General features: G+C 50.1%; 1 protein-coding gene across 7 annotated transcripts in view; it reads right to left on the minus strand.

Moving 5' to 3' along the window:
- RNF157 (ring finger protein 157) overlaps positions 1–23325 on the minus strand; it is a 95615-nt gene that overhangs the window by 8070 nt on the left and 64220 nt on the right. For 6 of the 7 annotated variants that reach the window (XM_042967675.1, XM_042967669.1, XM_042967670.1 and 3 more), the window contains 16 exons: positions 20598–20686; positions 14657–14803; positions 14102–14219; positions 13570–13636; positions 13227–13270; positions 12814–12861; positions 10823–10894; positions 9947–10106; positions 9680–9792; positions 6860–7098; positions 6045–6153; positions 4030–4141; positions 3403–3590; positions 3066–3131; positions 2008–2056; positions 82–192 (listed from right to left, as the gene is read on the minus strand). In XM_042967675.1, the coding sequence (XP_042823609.1) occupies positions 82–192; positions 2008–2056; positions 3066–3131; positions 3403–3590; positions 4030–4141; positions 6045–6153; positions 6860–7098; positions 9680–9792; positions 9947–10106; positions 10823–10894; positions 12814–12861; positions 13227–13270; positions 13570–13636; positions 14102–14219; positions 14657–14803; positions 20598–20686 (1732 nt within the window). Of the gene's footprint in view, positions 1–81; positions 193–2007; positions 2084–3065; positions 3132–3402; positions 3591–4029; positions 4142–6044; positions 6154–6859; positions 7099–9679; positions 9793–9946; positions 10107–10822; positions 10895–12813; positions 12862–13226; positions 13271–13569; positions 13637–14101; positions 14220–14656; positions 14804–20597; positions 20687–23325 lie in introns of those variants that run through there. The other variant, XM_042967676.1, reaches the window with a different exon arrangement.

A 23325-nucleotide genomic window follows, 5' to 3' on the forward strand; every position in this document is an offset into this window, starting at 1 on the left:
ACAGGTGTCCCAGGGTGAGAGCAGGGGTGCGAGCAGGGGAGCATCTCCCACCAAGTTCATGTTCAGCAGACTGCCACTCACCGGGTAAGCAGACCTCAGGGCACAGCTTATTGTCCAGTGCTTTCACGCTTGCGATGCCAAAGTCATTGTTATTGTCACACTCCATACCTAGAAATGCGCGTGTCCTCTGGCCTGTAAGGGAGTTAACGCAGTTAGAGAGGGGCTGGCGGTATTTTTTCTCTGCTTTGCTGTCCTTAAAAAAAAAAAAAAAAAAATCTTAAGGATGGAGACAAAAAAAATCAAATCATATGTTTAAAAAAAAGACAGTAATTAAGTGGGTAAAGAGTGGACAATAAAGGAATCAAATTGTGTGAGGCCGCCTGTGTGCCTGCCCCGTCCTGCCCTGTCTCCCTAACTGGCTGCTTCCCAGCAGGTGCTCAGCCTGCTGGAGGCCGAGGGGCACCGGCTCATGCAGAACCGCACTGGTGTGGACCGCGGTGGGGAAAGCTAGGGACAGCATCTGCCGAAGCTACCCCTGCTCCTGCCTGGGTCTGGGGTGTGTGTGTGTGTGTGTGTGTGTGTGTGTGTGTGGTGTGCGCGCACGTGCGTGTTTATGACCACAAAGCTCTGTAAGATGATAAATACGTACAACAAACACTAAAAGTCTCAGTTTCCATAATTTTGCATATAAAATCAGAATCACCACATTCACAAAATTATGTTTTGTTTTCCTATGAAACGTGTTATTTTGAGGCTGCCTTAAGGGTCTGACCAGAAACCTACAGACACGTGAGGGGAAGGGGAAAGTTTCAGAAGTTATTTTTTCTAGCTCCCCCTGTGCCGCCGTTTTTCTCTTGGTGAAAGGGAGAGGGAAAAACGTAAAACCACCGTGCGGGCCGTGGGATGTCAGGCAGAAACCGCCCGCCACCCTGCAGTTTTCAGAAGCGAGTATTCTATGGGCGGGAAGCAATCACACAGGGCAACTCGGGGACCTTGAGCGCCGAAGGCGTCCACCGAGCGGACGACGCGCCGGGCCCTGTCTTGGCTGGCGTGCAAGCGTGGCAGGGGCACAGCCTTGGCGGCCGTCCCCTCCTCCTCCAGGGCTTCCTGGTCAGGGGAGCGCGGTCAGGCCAGCATGCACACCCCTGAACTCCCCAAGCAATGGCCAGCGCTAAAGCAGAAGCAGGTAGGATGACATCCGCGTCCGGGCTGCGGCCCGGGTCCGCTCTGGAGGTGCCCTTCCGAGGGAGGAAAGAGACGCTGGCCCCTGGAGCACGTGGTAGTCCATTCCCAGGGGGATTCTCCCAGTGCCCCCCACCCCCCGACTCTTCTCACTTCCCTGATCTGAAGACCATTCCTTCTCTCCCAGCCTTGCTAGAAACAAAACTCTTCCATCTGGAGCTATAACGGGGGCGTGAGTTACAGTAAAGAAAATTGCGATGACAGCCTACAAACGCCCGTCTACATGGAGCAGCTGGCGTCCGTCGCCTTCTCACCCCCGCTCTGCGCCCACTGGCTCCGAAGGTCCCTCCACTAGCGAAACGTCAGCCACCTTCTTCACCAAAGCAAAACCAGACCGACTGCCCGACGGTCCTTTCTGCCACGTGGAGGAAACTGTTCTGCTGCCGTTCCTAATCGTGGGGGCTGCCAGAGCAGCTCTGGGGGGGCGGGGGGAGGGCTCAGCTGCAAAGCGGAAGCGGGAAGGAAGGAAGGTGATGAGGGTCGCCCAAGAAGCTTCAGAACTTAGTCCACGAGAATTTAGAGCTCCCCGCGCGCTTTGTGAAGCAGCTCCGTCCTGATGTCCTCGGCCCTGAGGCCTCCAAAAAGCCAGGAAGAGCGCTGCGGCCCTCAGACTCCCTGCTTGCCTCGATACTCCATCAAGAAGGCCGCCTTTCCCCACCAGGCACACTGGTGCCACCGAGTCATCCCGGTGTCCCTGTCTGTACCCTTTGAAGAATCCCAAGAGGGGAAATCTAATAAGAGGGAGCGAAAGACCAGGTCTTTTACCATCTTCTTGTGGGGGGGGTCCATCCTCTTCCTCCATAACATCATTTCCCTAGGACAGAAGGAAGGCGCTATGAGTCTGTAAAAGCAGTGAAATGAATCTGTTGGTCAGCTGAAGACAAGTAATTGGCCTAACGGTATCTCACTCCAGGGCCTACGTCAATGGCATACATCTCCCGTCGTGTCTGAGGGGCCCGGGAGGCTGAGCAGAGACAGATTTTCCTTGGTGAGGCGTGGTCTGCCCGCAGGGACCGCGTCTGAGGCCCGTCACAGATGTGCCCGGGGAATGTCAAGAATAGCCTTGGTAACAGTTTAGCTCATACTGTCTCTTGAAGGTGGAAATAAAAGTTGTCAAATGAAAAGGTAAATAGTAAGATCACGGAACTTTCAGAAATTCCTTTGGGATCCCAAACCCCAACGGGCTCTGCTCCCGCGAGAGCATCTGGCTCAAGAAAGAGTGCTAGTGCCCTCACTGTGACCTGGGCCTGTCATGCACTTCCCGAACACCTCCATCAGGGCATTCTCATACTGAATTGTAATCCTGTCCGCACCACCTGCCATGGGGCTTCTAGACGAACAGGACATTTAGCGACTCTACACACAACGTGGGGCTCGAACTTACGACCCTGAGATCAAGAGTTGCAAGCTCTTGTGACTGAGCCAGCCGGGCGCCTCTGCATGAGTCTGTCTATACAGTCAGGGTCGGGGGGGGGAGGCCAACACCAGGTCACTGGGGTCTTTGTGTCATCCCGTGCCAGGAGGTGCCTGAGACAGTCATTCTGTGTAAATACTGAGCGAACGAAGGACACACACGCTCAGGTGGAGGGTCCGACCCAGAAGAGTTCCCTCTAGGACCCACTCCACACCTGCTACGCTGGGACTGGCGCACGGTGCGGTGGGACAGTCCACTGACCGGAGTGCGTGGCCACTCTCCCCTGCACACCACACCCCACCCCTAACTGAGCCAAGCCTGCCACCTTAGGAGGCCTCTTCCAGAACAGCGCCCATCCTACCGCGCCCCCCACCTCCGCCAGCGCCAACAGCCCCACCATCGGCGTTACCTCTGCGTCCTGCTCCTCGGCGGCGAGGCCGACGAAGTTGCTGTCCGGAGATGCTGCCGGCATCACCTGCCACAGAGCGACAGAGATCAAGGCACAGACTGACCCAGCTCGCAGGGTCTGCGACCCGAGCCCTCGGCACGGAAGTGGCACCAAAGAGAAGGGTCAGAGGTGAGGGGCGTTTGATTCAACGACCCCACCTCGTCTGCCAGGCCCTCCTTCCGAGCCCGGCGGGCACTCGGCAGCTGTCCCCCCGGCAGACCGTGGGGCGAGCTGCCCTGGCCGCGTGTGCCGAGTCACGGCAGCAAGGACCGTCCCCAACCCCGGGCTCCTCCCTCACCTCTCCTTCTTCTGAGGGGGCCCTGCTGGCGGCCCGGGGCGAAGGGAGCGCCTCTCCCTCTTCTTCAGTGCCGGGGGCGATGTAAGAGCCGGACATGGAGGAGACCGTGTCGGTGCTGATCTGGGAGTGGCGGCTCTGGGAGGACACCATGGACATGACGGACTGGGCCAGACTGCTGCTGGCAGGGTCTGGGGAGGCCGGGGCGGAAGGAAGGAGACGGGAGGTCAGGCTTCGGCGAGCGGACTGAGGAGCGGACCCACCTCCCTGTGCTCACGCAGCGAGGACCACAGCGGCCACACCGCACCCTTACCTAAAAAGCTTCGGGTTCAAGGTTTTCCGAGGTTCTGCCCCTTTGCATTTTAGAGCTCAGGACTCTACCCCGGGAGCCAGGGTTTGCTCGTCTCTGACTTAATGTTACAGGAACCGCTGACAGCAGGCCGGGAAACAGACGAGGACTCCTGCCCCCCTGCCTGGCTGTCAGCAGGACCCCCTTGCCTCTGACTCTGGCCTCGTTAGTCACGCAACTTAGGTATCAACCTGCTGGCCCAAGTCCATCCTGCAGGAACTGTCAGGGGTGCTGAGCGCCGGGCCGAGGGGCCGAGCGTGCAGTCCCCCTCCCTCATGTACCTTCTGGGGAGGAGATGGTGGAAGAGAGAGGCGTCCCTGTGCAAGACGACTGGTCAATAGCTCCCGACGATGACATGGTAAGATTCTCACTTTCTGGAGTTATGCCACATTCCTGGAGGGAAACAGTTAAGTGCAAAGGGAAGGGTGTAAGGGCAGGGGGCTGGCTACGGAGGGTGAGGGGGGCATCGGGGGCGCCGAGGGCCCCTCCATCAGGGGGCTACGTGCAGAGGAGGGGCGGTTTCTCTTGTCCTCACTTCTCTGCCGCCCTGGCCTGGAATGGCTGTCTCCCAGGGGAGGTGCAAACTTCAGTCAGCACATCCTGCCTGAGGCACAGCATCTGCTAGGGCCATACAAAGACTGCAGCTCAGGTGACACAGGTCACCCAGCAGCTGTGACACGGGAACACCCCAGGTTTCCCCAGGATTATAAACCGCTTTCCTTCTGAAGGAGAACACAAAACCAGCAGAGGCCTCACTGCCTGCCAGGCACCTCCGCTTGGATATCGGGTTAGTTCCAGCTCAATCGACCTAACACAAACACTACCTTTGCCTCCCCACCCACTCCTGACACCCCGGCTATCGGTCACCTGGGCCAGTACCCTCACCCCATCCCAGGCAGATGGGGATTCTGCCCCTATAACCTTTTCTCCAGGAGTTTTGTTTGGTTTTAAGTAGTCTCCACACCCAACGTGGGGCTTGAGCTCACGACCCTGAGATCAGGAGTCACGTGCTCTACTGACTGAGCCAGTGGGTGCCCAAGGAGCTCTGTGTTTATTGTAGCTCAAGGATTCCCTCCCGCCTGGGCCAGTGGAATCATCCAGACGGCCCTGCTGGTCTCTGGGCGGCCACTGTGTGCCTCCGTCAGGCAGGCCTTCCTACAGCAAAGCTCTCCCAGACAGCGGGCCTGCTCACAGCCCCGGCCTCCGCCCTACACCTCTGCGTGCCCTGCCCTGGCCATCTCAGATGCTTCTGTCGCCTTTCTCTAGGAGTCTAAAACACGCTGAGAGTCAGCTCAAATGCTACTCCTCCACTCTGCTCCCCTGGTTTATAACTGCTCTTGTCCCTGCCACAGCACTTTACTGTCCCTTCTTCTCTATTGTTAAAATCCGCTCAACGGGGCACCTGCGTGGCTCAGTTGGTTGAGCGTCCGACTTCAGCTCACGTCACAATCTCTCCGTTCAGGAGCCTGAGCCCCGTGTCGGGTTCGCTGCTGGCAGCGCGGAGCCTGTTCTGGATCCTCTGCCCCTCTATCTGCCCCCCCCCCCCCCGCCAATAAATAAAACATTAAAAAAGATTCATCTATTCATCCATTCAGCAAACAGTGCTGGGCACAGCACTGATACTTGTGTGCACATCCTGTCCCCAACCAGACACTGAGCTCCCAAGGTCAGGAACCACTTCATCAGGTTTGCCTGTTCACTCTCCCTAGCTCACCGCCGTACAGAGAGCGGGGGTAATGAACCTGTTCAATGAAGCCTGTGGGGGGCACGGGTGGCAAGCCCCGCCCTCTTCCACCGGCCTCCCAACGCACCTCTGCTGGGCCTTCCTGCTGCCTGTTCCCACGCCCGCAACCCGCTCTCCTCAGACATCTGCATCGTTCACTCCCTCACCTCCTTCCGTCTTGGTTCACAGACTACTTTTTACAGACAGCAACCCCCCACCTCTGGCCTTGAACTCCCTTGTCTGACGAGCCAATCCACAGCACGGTCTGACACACCCCTTTTCTCCCGTCTTTGCGTCCATCCTAGCCCCGATAGCAAGAATATCAGCGCCACCAGGGCAAGGACTTTTGTAATTTCCTTACTGCTACTGTCCTCAGCATACGGAGCAGTGCCTGGTAGAGAACACAGGCTCAATATATTGTTGAAAAGATGGACGTAATGAAACCTTTGCTGCTGTCTCAAAGGGTGTTCCAAGGTGCCCGAGGAACAAACGAAGGCAGACGGACCTGGAGAGGCCTGTGGGACGGAAGAACCTGTGGTCCAACGTCCGAGAAACAGAGGGGAATGAAATTACCTCTTCGAGATGCTGAGCTGAGTGTCTCTGAGAGAGCGGCGTCTCTGACTCGCTGCAAGAACGCTCGTCTTCCTCTTCACGCAACACAGAAGAGTTCTGGGAAACAGACCTGTAACAGTCCAGAGGGGAAAGCATCTGGCGCCAGAATCCACACGAAGAGGGGGACTGGCTTGTACTCTCACGAGCCGGACTCCAAGGGAAGAAGAGGCCCGAGAGGGGACGGAAGGAGCCCAGGTCTTAAGGAGGAGGACGGAGGTGGGAAAGAGCCCTAGGGGTAGCCTGAGTGCTTTTCAGGGTGTCAGAAAATCTGGGCTTTACCTTTAACTCCTTTAGTAACTTGTGTCTGTACCTGGGAAAAATCACTGACATTTTTAGGGTCTCAACATTTTCATCTATAAAATACGCTCCTTAACTCTGCCACAGAAAGCTTATCATGACTTGTGCCTAGTTGGATTTAAATGCTTATGAGGTACAGGTACAGATTACAAGGTTCCTTCAGTCTTTAGACTGAGCGACACTCCCCACAGGCGTCAATGACCCTAGGGATGTCCTTTCCCCCCCAAAACACATGAGATTCGCCTGTCTGGTACCCACAGGTACCGTAAGTATCTTCCTCACCTACGGAATGGGGGAACCTTCTGCCAGAGTGTTCACCCCAGGTCTTACGTGGGACAAAAAAGCTCCGGGAACAGCCCAGAAGGTCTACGCTGCCCTGGGGACCCAGGACGTGAGCCAGCACTGAGGAGGTGAGAGAAGGAGTGAGAACCTATCATCAGGGCCTTGAGGGGCAACACTATCGAGCACCAACCACTCACTTGGAGAGACTCTTTTTGAGCTCAATTCCTTGGCTGCTACAGTCAGACAGGCGGTCGAGTGGGGAGAGCGTCCTGACAGGGGGCAGGTGGCCATCACTGCCGTACGAGGGGAGCATTCCCGAGAGGTGGCCGTCTCCAAGCACGTGAAGGGCAGGGGCCGCTGGGGATGGGGTGAGGGGCCCATTGAGGGCCTCCAGAAGAGACACAACTTCATAACCTGGTGGAATGTTCTCTGAGGACTAGGGGAATCAGAGACAGGTTGAAAAATTAATTAAGTACTCTTTGTTTTATGACATGATCATGTTTCTCACTCTACACTGAAAAAAAAATGTTTTCTTTTACAGCTGGTCTGGCAAGAAAAGCTTCTGCAAAGGAGGCCAAAGAAAGACACAATGTCAGGGAACCTGCATATTCCTACATTCCGCTTACGGGCGAACATCTTCTCAGCAATGTTTATTTTTCTGATTGTAATGGGAATACATGTTCGTTACAGGGAATACGTGTTCATTACCGCGAGATCATGACCTAAGCAGAAATCAAGAGTCAGACACTTAACTGACGGAGCCCCCCAGGCGCCCCTATCTGTAAATCACAATTTTATATCCTGCTTTATTTTAGCAAACGTTAAGTATTTTCCTTCACACATGTCCCCTTGTCACAGATTCCATGTTTCCTACCTGTTCTCCTCTGCCCAGGATTTAGCTGCATCCACCATTTCCTACTGTAAGCAACATTTTGAGGAACATCCTTGTGTACAGATATTTTATTGTTTTTGGAGATTTAATTGGCTTCATTAAGCAATTCGTGAAGCGGGCAACATCCCATCTAGCAAGGAGAGAGATGCTACCACGAATCTTTTTTTTTTTCCACATTGTTTTCTTGGTATTAAATTCTTAGATCTTCGATGACCAGATACAGATGTTTTTAAGGCGCTTGATGTATACAGCTATACGGTTTTGTTTCTTCAAAGAGCCTTCCAGTCACACTCCCATAAGCAGCACAGAAAACCTATTTCAACTGCTTCTCTGACAGCATGGAGTATCTTTAAGAAGCTTTCGAATCTGGGGGCGCCTGGGTGGCTTAGTAAGTTAAGTGTCTGACTCTTGGTTTCAGCTCAGGTCATGATCTCATGATTGGTGGGTTTGAGCCCTGTGTGCAGACAGCGTAGAGTCTGCTTGGGATTCTCTCTCTCCCTCTCTCTGCCCCTTCCCTGCTCATGTTCCCTCTCTTTGTCTCAAACTAAATATATAAAACTTAAACAAACAAACAAAAAAAGCTTTCGAATCTGGAAGGTGAAAAATGGTACCTTATTTTATTTTTTAATTTTTTTTTGAGAGAGAATGACAGAAGGGCAGAGAAAGAGAGGGACAGAGGATCTGAAGTGGGCTCTGTGCTGACAGCAGCCAAGTCCAATGTGGGACTTGAACTCACAAACCAATGACATCATGACGTGAGCCTAAGTTGGATGCTCAATGGATTGAGCCACCCAGGCGCCCTGGAACCTCATTCTAATTGATTGGTATATGGTGGATCTCTAATGTGGTTGACTTAAAAAAAAAAAAAAAAAAAAAAAAAAAGATTGTTAACCAGCTAAGCATCCTCTTCTGAGAATTAAAAAAAAATATTCTGGGGCGCCTGGGTGGCTCAGTCGGTTAAGCATCCGACTTTGGCTCAGGTCATGATCTTACGGTATATGAGTTCAAGCCCCGCGTTGGTCTCTGTGCTGACAGCTCAGAGCCTGGAGCCTGCTTCGGATTCTGTGTCTCCTTGTCTCTCTGCCCTTCCCATGCTCATGCTCTGTTTCTCTCTGTCTCTTAATAATAAGTAAATGTTAAAAAAAATAAAAAAAAAATCCTTTGTCCATTTATCTACTGTTTTATCATATGAGCCACGGCAAAGACATTGTCTTTCCTCTGATATAAATGCTGAAGACATTTTTTTCTCTAAATGATTTGTTGTTTACCTATTTTAATTTTTTGCACATGTGAACTTTTACATTTTTTATATGGTAAAATCTACCCTTCTTTTTTTTCTTTCTGTAGTGTTCCTCTGCTTTTAAGCTTAGAGAGTCCTCTCCCATGCCAAGTCATTAAAGAATCACCTATAATTTATTCTCAGTCTCTAATATTTGGTTTGGTTTCGTTTGCTTTAATATAGTTACTCTATCTGGAATTTTAGTTGTTAATCTGGTAAGGAGTAAAGTGCTAGGCTGATTTCTCCTCCCTAAATAGCTAACTAATTATCCTAATACCATGTACTGAATAATGGCTCTCTTCTATTGGTGTATGAATCTGAAGCCGGTCTCTGCTACGACAGCACAGCTTCGAGGCTGCATTCTAACGCCATCACTTATGCTGTGAAACCGAGGTGAAATATTTCATCCACTCGGGTCGCAGTTGCTAAAGCCATGAAACGGGATAAAGAAAACAGTTACCTTCTTCGAGGACTCGGATAAAGACAGTAAACTGTATTCAAATCCAAAACAATCATCCCCTTGTTCCTGCTTGGGGGGAGTTCCAGAGCTGGACCCCACTGGGAGGAGGCTGCACGCAGACAGCTCTAGGCGTCGTAAATATTAACTGGACGCCCAGTTCCCAGGGAGGAAAAGGGGGATTTAATGATCAGTATCCAATTTTCCGTGGTAATACCGGTCGGTTTTAACACAATGTGACCTCAGCCAGCTTACCAAATACTGCAGCATGCCAGGGTTTAATTACTTGTTGCAAAGTCAGGTAAAGAAGGGTGAGAGGTGAAAAAAAACCCAGCAAGGAGAGCAGAACGCCTGCCTCACAAACGGTCACGGTGCCCAGCCCAACTTACTGAATGCTCTTCCGAGTCAGATGTCTGAGACGAGATGATGGGGTTAAAGCCGGTTGGGGACAAGGGGCCCAGTTTTTTCCTCATGGCCCGGATCTGAAGCAGTGCCCGGAAGGCTGGAAGAAGGAAACAGGCCATCGGGCCATCCTGATGCAGGAGTCAGGCTACACGAAAGCCCGGGCAGAAACCACAGTCCCCCCACCCCCACCCCAGTGTCGGTCAGTTCGCAGACCCCGCTGTCGGGTCCCAGCCTGCGGTTCTGGGGCTTACGCAGTCGGCAGATGGGGCAGTTGTTGGCCTGGTAGCGCAGGGTGTCAGCACACGTGTTACACAGGCAGAGGTGGCGACAGGGCAGAATCAAGGTGTCGCGGACATCCGAGAGACATACCACGCACTCAGCGCTGTTATCGCTCACTTCATCCTCAGCCACCTGTCCCAGGAGACAGAAATTCAGCCGGTGACACAAAGCCCTTCGTGTCCTCCATTTTCTTCACAAGCAGCTTTGCCTGAAGAGCTGAGACAAGTGGTAAGAACAAAACCTTACATTTGCTTTGGACTTAAAAAAAAAAAAAAAAGTTTATTTATTTTTGAGGAAAAGAAAGGCAGAGAGACAGAGAATCCCAAGCAGGCCCTGTCAGCACAGAGCCTGATGCTCTGTGCTGGGGCTCGATCCCATGAACTGTGAGATCATGAACTGAGCCCAAATTAAGAGCCGGATGCTCAATGGGCTGAGCCACCCAGGCGCCCCTGCTTTGCCTTGACTTTACCGTTCAGCAAGTGTGTTCACATACTGGTCAGTATCACTTCTTCTGGGAACTGTTTACCTCAAGCTCGTCCTATGGGGCTCAGATCTGTCCTCTCCGACAGATCTGGCGGGGCCCTAGGAGACCACACCAGGAAGGGCAGGGGCCAGGTAACTGAGTGACCAGAACTCTGTAGAACAACTGATCCCAGCCTGCCTGTGTTTTTCATTTTGGAAGTGATGTAAGCATAAGCATCTGAAATAAGGAACAAGAGAACACCCTCCTAGGACCAAACTGATTCCAGAGTTGGTCATGCTAAACCCCGAGATCCCAGTTTCATCAGAGCATTTCTTACTCTGTCCCCAGGGAAAAAAGTACATTCAGAATTTCGGATGGAACTTGCCTTAGAATCCTGGGTGTTGTACTTGTTTTCAATTCCATAGATCTCCTGAAGGAGGTAGCTGACCCCATCTACCTGAAGAGCAAACAGAGAAGTTCAAGGGCAGGCTGACTCAACAGAGATAAGTAGGAACTTGCCCCTCAACCTTTTCTGGTAACCAAGGACTACTGATGCACAATGAAAAAAAGCAAAGGCCTAGACAAGTAAGGATGCTTTTTCTTTTTTTAATTAAAAAATATATTTTTTTAATGTTTATTTACTTTGGAGACAATGCGAGAGACAGAGTGCAAGCAGTGGAGGGGCAGACAGAGGGAGAAACAGAATCTGAAGCGGGCTCCAGGCTCTGAGCTGTCAGCACAGAGCCCGACGTGGGGCTGGAACTCACGAACTGTGAGATCATGACCTGAGCCGAAGTCGGATGCTCGACTCACTGAGCCACTCAGGCACCCCATGGATGCTTTTATTTACTTATGTTTTCTCTTTGACAGAGAAAAGGAAATCCGATGTCTGATTCACCCACCATTATACCCAACAGGGAACATGAAAGTTCACAAATACAACACTAATCTGTGTACTGCAGCTCACTATTCCAGGCAGTTAAGAAGGGATAGACTAAGCAAATGGAAGAATGTGCATCAAAATAGAAGCATCAGCTATGTAACCAAAGTTAAGTGTAGACATTACAAAACCAAAGGAATGGAAAAGAGAGAGAAAGAAAGAAAGAAAGAAAGAAAGAAAGAAAGAAAGAAAGAAAGAAGTGGGCAAGGGAAAGAGGGGAAAGGAAAACATCTGAAGCAGAGAGAGACAGTAAGACCTTGAAGGGGAGGCCAATGGAGCCCCTCCACCTGCACGAGCCACCGTCACCCACAGAGCCAAGGACCCCTCTTGGCCCTGTTCCTTAAAACCCCAAGTTCAATGCCCACTCCCACTAGCCTAGCCACGTCAGAGCCAAAGCAGGCCCTTTTCTTGTTTCTTTACATGAGCCCACTCCTCCCTCGGCTTCACCTCTGTCCCACTGATCCCCTCCCCTCAGACCTAGCCTGTCACTGATTTTATACCTCACTCTCCGGTGTGACAGAGTCAGTTGCTAATGCCAAGCTAGCAATAGGAAAATAGACCATTTACCTTGAGCTACCCTAGCCTTTCCATCCTATCTAGGCGTTCCGGGAAATGAGGCCTCCCCATGAGACAACTCACCAAAGCCTGGCCGTGGCAGGCAGTACTCTGGGCCCAGGATCTGTTTCCTCCTGTGCCTCTTAAAACTTGTTTCGACCTACTGATTCTAATGGAAAGGATATTATCAACAGATTTAGACTAAGGTGTTACTGACTACTATTGGCCTCATTAATGAATAACTCAGAATTTCAGACACCTGTCACCCATCTGCAGGGGAGGCTGGCCAGTGCCACTGGCACCACTCTCCAGGACTCTCCGCTCACCGTTGCAAGAGTGGAAAAAAAAGTGCTGGCACACAGCAGGGGTCAGGCCTTTGAGCAGACATATGCGTGACTTGCTGGTCATCCTGGAAGACGGCAGATGGCCAGGAAACTTGGAATTTTAGAAAAACACTTGGTGGGATAAATTAAGCCAAGGGCCCTAACTGGCTCTGAATTGGACCCCGACATTTTATCCTTTAGCTCGGAATGTTTCTCGCCCTGGCATTTTCAATGAAAAGAGTTCTCCCTAAACCTAATGTCAAGAGACAAATCCTGTTCTTTCCTTTCTCAAGACCTTTGCTCAGATAATGGCTGCCTCCACGCCAACAATTCTGGAACAAGAAAGACACCAAAGTCAGTATTCTTTTCAGGCCACCCAAGGAGTTTCTAACACACAAAAGCACTCCTTTTTTTTTTATTTTAACTTTTCTTGGATTAAAAAAAAGGGGGGCAGTGGAAGAGAAAGAAGCATGCTTAGCAAAAAAGAAAAAGAGAGAGATGAAAAGAAAGAAGTCTGGGGGGGAGGGGGCCAACGATCCCCGGCCCTCAGATACCTACCACTTGTTTCTGTTTGAGGGGCTTGACACAGAATGACCCATCGGTGTGCTGGAATGAAACACGACCGTTAGGACCAGGAAGCAGGGGCAGGAACCGGGCGTTCTCGGGCACTCCTCTCAATGACACCTGCGTGTGATGGCACACTCCTCACGCCGCGGGGCCTCATGAGCATCTAGTCTGACCCTTCCGTCTCGGGAAGAGGAGACTGCGGCCTCGAGAGCTGCAGGTCGCGCAGCACGCGGGCGGCAGAGCTGGACCGAGGCCCGAGGGCGGCCCCCAGTGTGGTGCTCCTCCCGCTCCGTGGGGAGCCGGGCCTGCCCTGCCGCGCTCAGGGAGCCGGCCAACAGGCCGCACGCGTCCCCGCACGAAAGACAGCTAAACAGAACCGAGTGAGGCCCTGTGAAGCTACTCACCTTTTCAAAAGTGCCCAGCAGTACATGGCAATGGCCAAAATACTCTGAAAAAAATAAAGGGACGCGGGTGAAGGAGAAAGCCAAACAGCACACCTTGCCACCCATCTATCTTCCCCGACTCCCCCCAACCCGGAAGACCAGACGCTCTGGGCCGTCAGGAGAAGGGGCCCGTCCCCTCACCCAGGGCTGTTCTCATCAGCCTAAGGAGTGCAAGGGGCATGGAAACTGGCTGCCTGATCCCCACGGCGGGGGCGTGTTGTTCCCGAGGCCACAGCGACTGCCCGGCCTGTGCACCACAAAAGGGCAGCGCGTAGAGCAAAAGAAGACAGAGAACGCCCATTACCGTCTCCTTCATCCACCACGGCGTGGACCACTAAAGGGTAAACCTCTCGGTCCAGATCAAAGCCAAGCTGAAGGGAAAGAAAAGGGGGGGGGGGAGGAAAGACTTAACACGTTTAAATGGCCCAGTAATCCATCAGAAAGGGAGACATCGTCAAGAAGCATTAACTTCATCTCTGCTCTCGTTCGTCAACTTCGCGACCACCTAAGTCTGTTTAACTGGAGGCCACCGTTGCTTTCTAAAGTCTCATGGCTGTGAAGCCCTCTAACTGGCAGGTTCTTCTCTTTGAACGTGACTTTCTCAAAACACCCGGGGTGAACGCGCTGCTTTGGAACAGAAAAGCTATCGACATGAGGTGTGTTTCAAGGGCAAGGAGAAGTTACAGCGCTGAAGAACATGGCCTCCCAGCATCTGGGCGGTCCGGGCACTGCCGGCCGGAGTCCCGACGAGGTCCTAGGCCCATCTGGGTCCACGTGAGGGACCTGCCCCCAGGCTTTCTCCCAGCAGCCTGTCACCGCCCCCGGAGGCAGCTCACCTCCTCTTCAGCCCACTCTGAGGGGTCCACGGTGTGGGAGGGCAGGCAGAACTGCTGGCCGACCCCTCGCTTGTAGTGCACCGTCTCCGACTGGTGGCTGCTGTCCTTGGGGATGTAGCTGTCCATCAGAGAGGGAGACAAAGCAAAAGTCAGTATCTAGCCCGGAAGGATCTGACCGCTTCCTCCGTCCCACGCCTGGTCTCAGTATCAACGGGCTCTAGGTACAGAAAAGGAAAGGAAATATTTCCTTCTAATGTGTCCTTTGCTCTTGCTTGGGAACGCTGTTAAGATTATATGTCCAACCCACACATCCGCACGAAGGTGGCTTAACAGATTTTTAGCAGCATCTTGATGAAATGAAAGGTTGTGCCACCATCTGCCGCTGCACAAGCTGGCCCAGATTGAAGGGAAAAGGCAAAGAGGTGGGGCTCTGCAGAAGAAAGTCTGAGCTCAGGAACCAGATCTCACCCGGTCCGTAGGTTTTTTTCCCACAGGTGAGCGAGGAAGGCTCGCCTGTCTGGGAGGGATGTGGCTCACCTGGCCTCTCGTTCTTACCTGGCAATCCCGTTCTGGAACTCTTCCGTGGCCTGATAGTAGATGGTGATGGCCACCCGAGCGTCAGTGTCAAAGGTGAACTCCACATTGTAGTGGACTTTAGCTCTGCCCGCCTCTTCTCCCAGGGTCTTCACTTCCTCGGCACACCTAGAAAACCAGAAAGACGCGGCATTTGGGAGCTCGCAAACCAGTTTTCAATTTACCTTTTACAAATTTTTACACTTCATACATCGTGAGCTTCTCTCCAGGGTCGGAAACTTAGGCCCGCACCTTCATTTCGAGTGATGGCTGAACACCCCGTGAGCACTGCTGTTGGGCATTTAGGTGACTTCTGATGTTTTGCGGTGCTATAATGAACATTTGTGCACTTGCCAGACCTGTTTTTCTTTTTTTTTTTCTTTAGTTTTGTTGTAATCGAAGTTACTAATCACATAGCTTCGTTTCCACGGGGCTTGTTACTATCATAGCAGGCCCTCCCCCCTCCTTTCCCCCTCTTCAGAGACAATCTTTACCTCGTTTAGCTGATCATTGTCGCACTTACCTATTTTCTATACAACATGCTTAGATTATCCTTTTTATTTTTTAAAATGTTTTTATTTTTATTTTTGAGACCGAGACAGACACAGACACAGAGCACAAACAGGGGAGGGACAGAGAGAGAGGGAGACACAGAATCCAAAGCAGACTCTAGGCTTTAAGCTGTCAGCACAGAGCCTGACGAGGGGCTCGAACGCATGAACGGTGAGATGGTGACTTGAGCCAAAGTCGGACACTTAACCGACCGAGCCACCCAGGCACCCCACGTGGATCATTCCGGACTCTTCAGTTCCAGGTGCTAGCCGCTGACTTCGTACTATGGGAACCAGGATTTCTTTCTCTTTCCTTGCGCTGCCCCATATGTAGTACCCACCCCCCGCCCCCCAGTACGCTCTATCTCGATTCTGCTAGTTCAGCACATCCGTGTCTGTCTTACTGTGATTATACGGACATGGTTCCCGGCTTAGCCACAGAGTAATCTCTGAGTATTTTTCTTTCCCTTTTTCTCAAGAGTTTGTGCTCATTTCTCTTTCAGTCGCTCGGTTTCCTCGGTACTTTCTAATTCAGACCCTAGCCCTCTGCTGGCCATCCGTCTAAATCTCTCCATGTCCAGAAGTGCCGGGTGTTCCATGCATTTTGTCTTCTTGAGGGGGGTCCTACCTGGACCCCAGGCCCTCTGTGCCTGGGTGCAACCACCCGGAGCCACCCTCCCCCCGTTACCCCGGGAAGTCCCCTCCACCTCTTTCCTGCATCTCCTGGCTTCTTCTTCCTTGGGGCACGCTTTCACTGTGGCAGAGCACCTCTTCCACTAGCCTCCTGAAAAAGGACGTGTTGGAGGGATCAACTTTTTGAGAGATTTTATTCTACAGTCACACCACACTAAAAGTTTGGTTGAGGGGCGCCTGGCTGGGGCAGTCGGTTAAGCGTTCCGACTCTTGATCTCGGCTCAGGTCATGATCTCACAGTTTGTGAATTTGAGCCCCGCATCAGGCTCTGCACTGACGGCGTGGAGCCTGCGGCTTGGGATTCTGCCTCTCCTTCTCTCTGCCCCTTCCCTGCTTGTGTGCTCTCTTCTCTCTCTGTCGCGCTCTCTCTCTCTCAAAATAAATAAATACACTTAAAAATGAAAAGATTATTTGGTTGAATAAAGAGTGCTGGGTCATAAATACTTCTAAAAAGCCATTTGAAAACATTCCTGCATCATCCTCTGGCGTCTACACTGCCTCAAGAAGCCATTCCAACTGCTGGCCCTTTTCCCTCTGATATATAATCTCTGCCTTATCCATTGAACTCAACACTCCAGTAGTCCTTTTTTTTTTTTTTTAATTTTTTCAAATGTTTATTTTTGAGAAAGAGAGAGACAGAACATGAGTGGGGGAAGGGCAGAGATGGGGAAACACAAAATCGGAAGCCGGCTCTAGGTTCTGAGCTATCAGCACAGAGCCTGACACGGGGCTTGAACCTGTGAATGGTGAGATCAAGACCTGAGCTGAAGTCAGACCCTTAATCGATTGAGCCACCCAGGCGCCCCTCCAGTGGTCCGTTCAATTTAGAAACTCATGCCCTCTGGTTCTGGGAAATTTTCTTAAATTAGTTATGCCGTTAATGATGATTTCCTTCCTTCTATAGTCTCTGTTCTCTTCCTAGAACCATTATTGGATATGACACCTTGTGAACTGGCACTCTATGCTTTGGATCTTTCTTCTTCTATTTTCTGTATCTCAACCTTTTTGGCCCACTTTCTAGAAAATTTCAACTTTTCTTCCTCCATTCTATTGACATTTTCATTTCTGCTGTTTGTGAGTCTTGTTTATTTCCTAAATGGCCTGTGTCATTGCGTCTATGAAATAAGACAGCATCTACTGTCTCTGAGGCTACAAATGAGCTTTTTCTCTTCCTGCAGTTTTTATTTCCACTTAGTTATATTTTTTCCTGTTGGTTTGTTTGGCCCCTATATTTTGTATTTTTTTTTTTTATGTTTATTTATTTTTGAGACAGAAACAGAGCATTGAGTGGGGTAGGAGCAGAGCGAGAGACACAGAATCTGAGGCAGGCTCCAGGCTCCAAGCTGTCAGCACAGAGCCCGAGGCGGGGCTTGAGCCCACCAACGGTGAGATCATGACCTGAGCCGAAGTCGGATGCCTAACTGACTGAGCCACCCAGGCGCCCCTCTTTTGTCTTTAAGTAGGCTCTACGCTGGATGTAGAGCTTAACTCGGGGCTTGAACTTAGGACCCTGAGATCAAGATCGGAGCCGAGTTCGAGAGTCGGACATTTAACCGAGCCCCCCAGGGCGCCCCTTGCCACCGTCTTTCATATTATAGGCACTCCCTATGCATCTAGGAAATCTAGGAATCTTTGGTTGTCTGCTCATCTTTAAGAAAGTAAATCTCCGATTGGAACTCGGAATGCATGGTGGGGTTTGGGGACCCTGGGCTTCCCCAGGGACCAATCCGGGTCTTTGGAGGAATCTCCAAGGCCAGTCTCTTTGGTCTTCCCATCTGGGAGGCTCCTGCTCCTCAGAGACAGTGTTCCTCTCTTTGGACAAGGGCCTGGCAGCCAGCATTCTGGGGGCAGACAGTGTTGGGTGGTGGGCAGGCTGGAGGGTTCAGCATCCAGTGTGCCTAAATTCCCTTAGCCCCCATCTTTAGTACTGGGTCCAACTTTAGCTGTCCCTGGGTCTCCCAAGTCCACAGAGTCTCTGTTTTAACTTTTCACTGAGAATCGCCTGCCAGCCTTCTGCCAGGGTGTGCAGAGGGCAGCTCTGGCTGTGTGGCAAAGAGAGGATCTGACCGCCTCTTGAGTAGACTTCCCACCAATGCTCTTCATGTTAGCCTTGCACCTCGATATCCAGAGGTCCTGGTACTGCCATTTCCTGAGCCTTTGGGGGGGGGGGGTCACAGTTCCACTGGGTGATTCTCAGCTTTTCCTTTGGCTCACTTGGGATCCTGATTTCACAGGCCTGCTGTATTATTTAACTCGTACCATTTGTCCCATTCCCCCACTTCTTCTGGATTTATGCTTTTTAAAATTGCTTTTTTTATTAAAAAAAATTTAACGTTTATTTTTGAGAGACAGAGTGCAAGCAGGGGAGGGGCAGGGGGAGAGGGAGACAGAGAATCCGAAGCAGGCTCCAGGCTCCGAGCTGTCAGCACAAAGCCCGATGCGGGGCTCGAACTCACAAACCGCAAGATCATGACCTGAGCCGAAGTCAGACGCTTGACCGACTGAACCACCCAGGCGCCCCAGGATTTATGCTTTTGAAAAAAATGTTTGTTTATTTATTTATTCTGAGAGGGAAAGAGAGAGCATGAGCAGGGGTGGGGCAGAGAGAGAGTCAAAGAGAAGGAATCCCAAGCAGGCTCTGCACTGTCAGCACAGAGCCCATGCGGGGCTCCATCCCACAAACCGTGAGATCATGACTTGAGCTGAAACCAAGAGTCAGAAGCTTAACGGACTGAGCCACCCAGGCGCGACTGGATTTATGCTGTTGAAAATTCTCTTATTAGTGGGTTTTGACAGCAAGTGAAAGATGTTCAATCCTCCATTTTTACCCGGAAATCTGTGAATCAGTATTTACCCTATTCTCATAATCTCAGAAAAACAGACCCAAAACACCCTTCACCTTAATATTTATTGAACAGCAGGTGTTTTCTTCCTATTATCTTGCTGAATTCTGACAAGAGCCATTAAAGGTAAAGTGTGGTGTAGCTCTCTACGTTACGGACGGGAAAGGACTTATAGGGTGAGGGAAAGCGGAGAGAGTGGCCGACAGCCGCTGGCTCCCGAGGGCTCACGGGCCGCGAGCCACTCTGCTGCGGCGGGAGCTGCCCCACGGAGGGTGAGCACCCGCCTGCAGGCTGCTCGGCGCACAGAGCAAGCACCTCCTTGGCTGCCTGGTCCCCAGAGTTGACTCCAGGGCTGGGGAAATCGTTGGGGAAGCAGTCAGAACTTCAGGGACAAATGAAATACCGTATACAAATCAGGAGAGAAACACAGAAGTAAATTAGTGGTTGCTTAGGCCTGAAAGAGGGGTTTCAGGGAAAATGTGGAGTCACCAGCAGTGAGTTCAGGGTCTCTTTTGGAGGTGATGAAAATGTGCTAAAATTAGATGGTGGTGATGACTGCACAACCCTGAATATACTAAAAACCACTGAATTGCACACTTTAAACGGGCAAATTGTACAGCATATGAGTTACGTCTTAAAAACAATGATCAGAAATAAAACTTCCTACTGCTAACAGGACTGACCTATACGGGCATGAAATGGACTCATGAGTCATCTTCCTTGTCCGTTCAGAAAAATCTGAGATCTGTGATTTGCCCTAGCCAAAGCTGTCTTCCCAGGGGACCAGTGGGCATCAGATTAGCATGCTACCTGGAGGGCAGCATCAGTGTAAAAGTTACACTATCTTACGGACTGTACAGAGAAGGTAAATGTTGAAGATACTTAATAATGATGATGATGATTAACCAGACAAGGACACAAGGAGTTCCTCTGAGGAAGGACACATGAGATGAAGAATAAATTAAAAAGTAAATATAAGCAATAAAATAATGCTTTTATATTCCAACAGCAAATATCCCATTTTTCCACAAGCTTGCTGAGGTAGCTGCAAGATTCACTTTTTCCCCTCAATAATTTTATTTATTTATTTATTTATTTATTTATTTTGAGAGAGATAGGGGCGCCTGGGTGGCTCAGTCGGTTAAGCGTCCGACCGGCTCAGGTCATGATCTCACGGTTCATGGGTTCGAGCCCCACGTCGGCTTCTGTGCTCGCAGTTCAGAGCCTGGAACCTGCTTCAGATTCTGGGTTTCCCTCGCTCTCTGCCCCTACCCCGCTTGTGCTCTGTCTCTTCCTCTCTCTCAAAAATAAATAAGCATTAAAAAAAAACCAAAAAACTAAGAGACAGTGAGCACGAGTGGGGTAGAGGAAGAGAGAGAGGGAGTGAGAATTCCAAACAGGCTCTTTGCTGTCAGGAGCTCAAACTCATGAACCACGAGATCATGATCTGAGCTAAGAGGCTCTGACACTTAACCGACTGAGCCACCCAGGCGCTCCAATATATATATATATATATATATATATATATATATATATATATATTTTTTTTTTTTTTTTTATCATAAAACAAGAATAAAGACTGCTTCTGGGAAAGGGGAAAGTCTTTCATGAACACAGACTCTCACATAAAGTTCTGGACAATCTGGATGCGGGAAGACCTAATCTACGTGGACAGGGGCTGCTCGATCACTGCCAGGGCAGTTCACATCCTTGAGGCCAGGGAAATGAGACTCGGGGTCTGGCAGCAAACTGCTCTGCTAGTCTCTTGAGGGGTGGGGGAGGGGAGCTGCTCCGCACCTAGAACCGGGCCTGAGCCCCAGCCCCAGGGGAACTTACTTTACAAGTCTTAGTGTGTCCTTTCGGATGTTGATCAGGCTTCTCAGAGTCTTCACAGGTTCTTGGGGAGGTGGGGCGGCATAAGGAAACTGTCGGAAGCAAAGTGAGAAGGCAGCATGTTTATAGAGACCAGTCACTGTCCCCGGCTGGTACACAGCTTCAAGGCTGTCAAACAACAGCTTTGGGAGGTGAGACGGGAAGGCGCCACTCTCCTAACTAAGTGAGGACACCCGGACCTGACATGTTAAGTGAACTTGCCCAAGGTCACAGCTAGTGGTAGAATGGAGAGTCGGAGATTCGATTTGGCGTCAAAAGGGCAAGATTTCTCTGCTTTTTCCATTAGATGCAGTTCATTTGAGTCAGGATTCGAAATGTGAGTAACTAATAAAAACTCTCACTGAAGTTCCAAATACCAAAGGACATACTGTGGCCGAGTTAATCACAAAAGGCTTTTCCATCTGACCTGAGACGACAGGGAGCCAGACCTGCAAGGTTTTTCCTTCAGTGAAGCCACATGGTGTCTTCGGGATTTAGGGACCGTAAATAAAAGAGAAGCCCATCCTGTGTACAGAGCTGAGGCTGCAAACAGTGAAGAACAAATTTTCCCTGCAGCTGGTTATATAAAGCAGAGTCCTTTAAAATGTGAGCCAAGAGCTATTTTGGGGTCCTAAGAGGTCTGTGCTTGCCTGTCATTTACCTTATGCTTTCACTCTTGCCCCACTTAGAGGGCTGGATTTGGAGTTCTGTATGATGATAATGTGATAAGAAAGGGAAAACAGTAGAAACGTTAAGCGAGACTTGCTTCCAGACAGTTAAGAATGTTCTAGTGTTACCTGGACAATATACGTTTTTTACATATAATTCACAGAAAACCCGCCAGTCTCTGTAGCTTGGCCAAACTGTGGTACTCCTAGGCTCTAAGAGTCTACCTCCTAGTGCTGGGATCAGAAAATAGGATGCCCACATTATACTCTAATTGTGCCTTCACAGATTTTTGCTGAATGTGGCTCTTTTTCTTGGGAAACATAATTTAACCCGCGGTACGTGTGATTTTATGTATTCAGTATGACTGCTGATAATTCACTTGTATGAAATGGGACCCTTAAGAAAATACATTCAGTCTACAATCATGCGCCTTCAGATTACCCACCTTGTGGGTATTAGATAGCAACATTTTACTTTTTCATGGATACATTAAACATGTATTCTTTTAAAATACAGGGTGGTTGGCTTTTCTAATTATAAAGCAATACGTGTTCAAGCAGAAAATCTGAAAAACACACAAACACTACAAAATCAGCCATAATTTCAGCACTCAGCAACACCAAAGTTAACACTGCCGAATATGTCTCTCCAGACAGGCATCTACCCCCTCACTCATCCATCTGTCCATCTCCCTGTCTACTTACCCACCCATCTCTGTATCTCTGCACTGTTTCTGTGCAGAGATATCTATGCAGCCGTGCCCACTAATTTTTTCCGTTTCTCATTTAGAAAGATGCGGTAAACACTTTTAAAGTCTGTAATCAATCTGCCAATGTGGCTACACACATCAGAGACAGCGGCGTACTTTCTTTGACCAATTCCATATTATTCAATGCTTTCCATTGGTTTTCCTTCTTCTTTTATTTGTTGTTTTTGCCGATACCAATGTTGTGGTGAGTGCCTTGTCCCTACATTACTGCATGCTTGTTTGATTACTTCTTTAGGACGAATTCCTAGAAGTGGAATTACTGGATCAAAGAGTAAGCATATTTTGAAGACTTTAAAAAATATTTTGCCAAATTGTTTTCCAGAAAGCTGATTCCAATTTTGCTCTCCCACTGGCAGCGTATGAGGGGGCTTTTCTATAGGAAAGCTTCAATTCTAGTTCAGATCCTCTCTGTGGCCTGTTCCCCTCCCCCCCCCCCCACTTCCCTAGGCTGTCACACTAAAGGAATTTAAAACAATTTTAAAACAAGCTTAAGCAAAAAGTAATTAGGCGAGAAAATCCGACACAAGTGCTAGTCTATTCTAAAGCCAAAATAAATGACTTTGGGATTAAAATTTTTTTCTGGAGTAGCAAAGTTAATCATATTCATTTGCACAGGTACTTGGGAGTTATCCATAACTCCTGAGTTTAAAAAAAGAAAAAAAAAAAGGCGATTCTTCCTTCTTTCTTCACCCTTTACCCTCTATACCCCCAAAAAAAGAAAAACAAAAGGAAAGTGAAAAAGAAAAACTAATGCTCTTCGTCCTCCACCTCGAATAATCCCTGAGCCTCAATCCTCGGTCATAAAGGTACTGACCTCAGAGGTTTTGTCTATCAGTCCCTGACCAGACCAAACTTAATTCTTTGTCCACTCGTCTTTACCTAAACCCTGTCTTCGTTATGAAGAGTGAAGCAGAATCCCCGAAACTGCACTTAGGCGTCCTTCGTGAGGCTGTTCAGTTGATGTGCTCCAGGATGATGCCTGAGGAACAGGAAGGCATTCCATACGCCCACCTTGAGCTTGAGGCAAGAAGTCAGGATATGCCCTGCAGAGGCTCGACAGTCTTCCTCCATCGGTGGACCTGGTGGCATGCTTTGTCCAAGACAGAAAAGGCCATTTCTTCCCACCGACTGGGCTAATTGTGCCAGGGCACTTGTATCTAGTGGTCCTCCTTGTCACCACTCACTCCCGAGCTCAATGGATGGTTACCGAGTGGATCCTGAGTCTACTATGTGCCAGGACCATGCTGGGTTCTT

This window comes from Panthera tigris, chromosome E1 (genome assembly GCF_018350195.1).
Source record: "Panthera tigris isolate Pti1 chromosome E1, P.tigris_Pti1_mat1.1, whole genome shotgun sequence".
Lineage (NCBI taxonomy): Eukaryota > Metazoa > Chordata > Mammalia > Carnivora > Felidae > Panthera > Panthera tigris.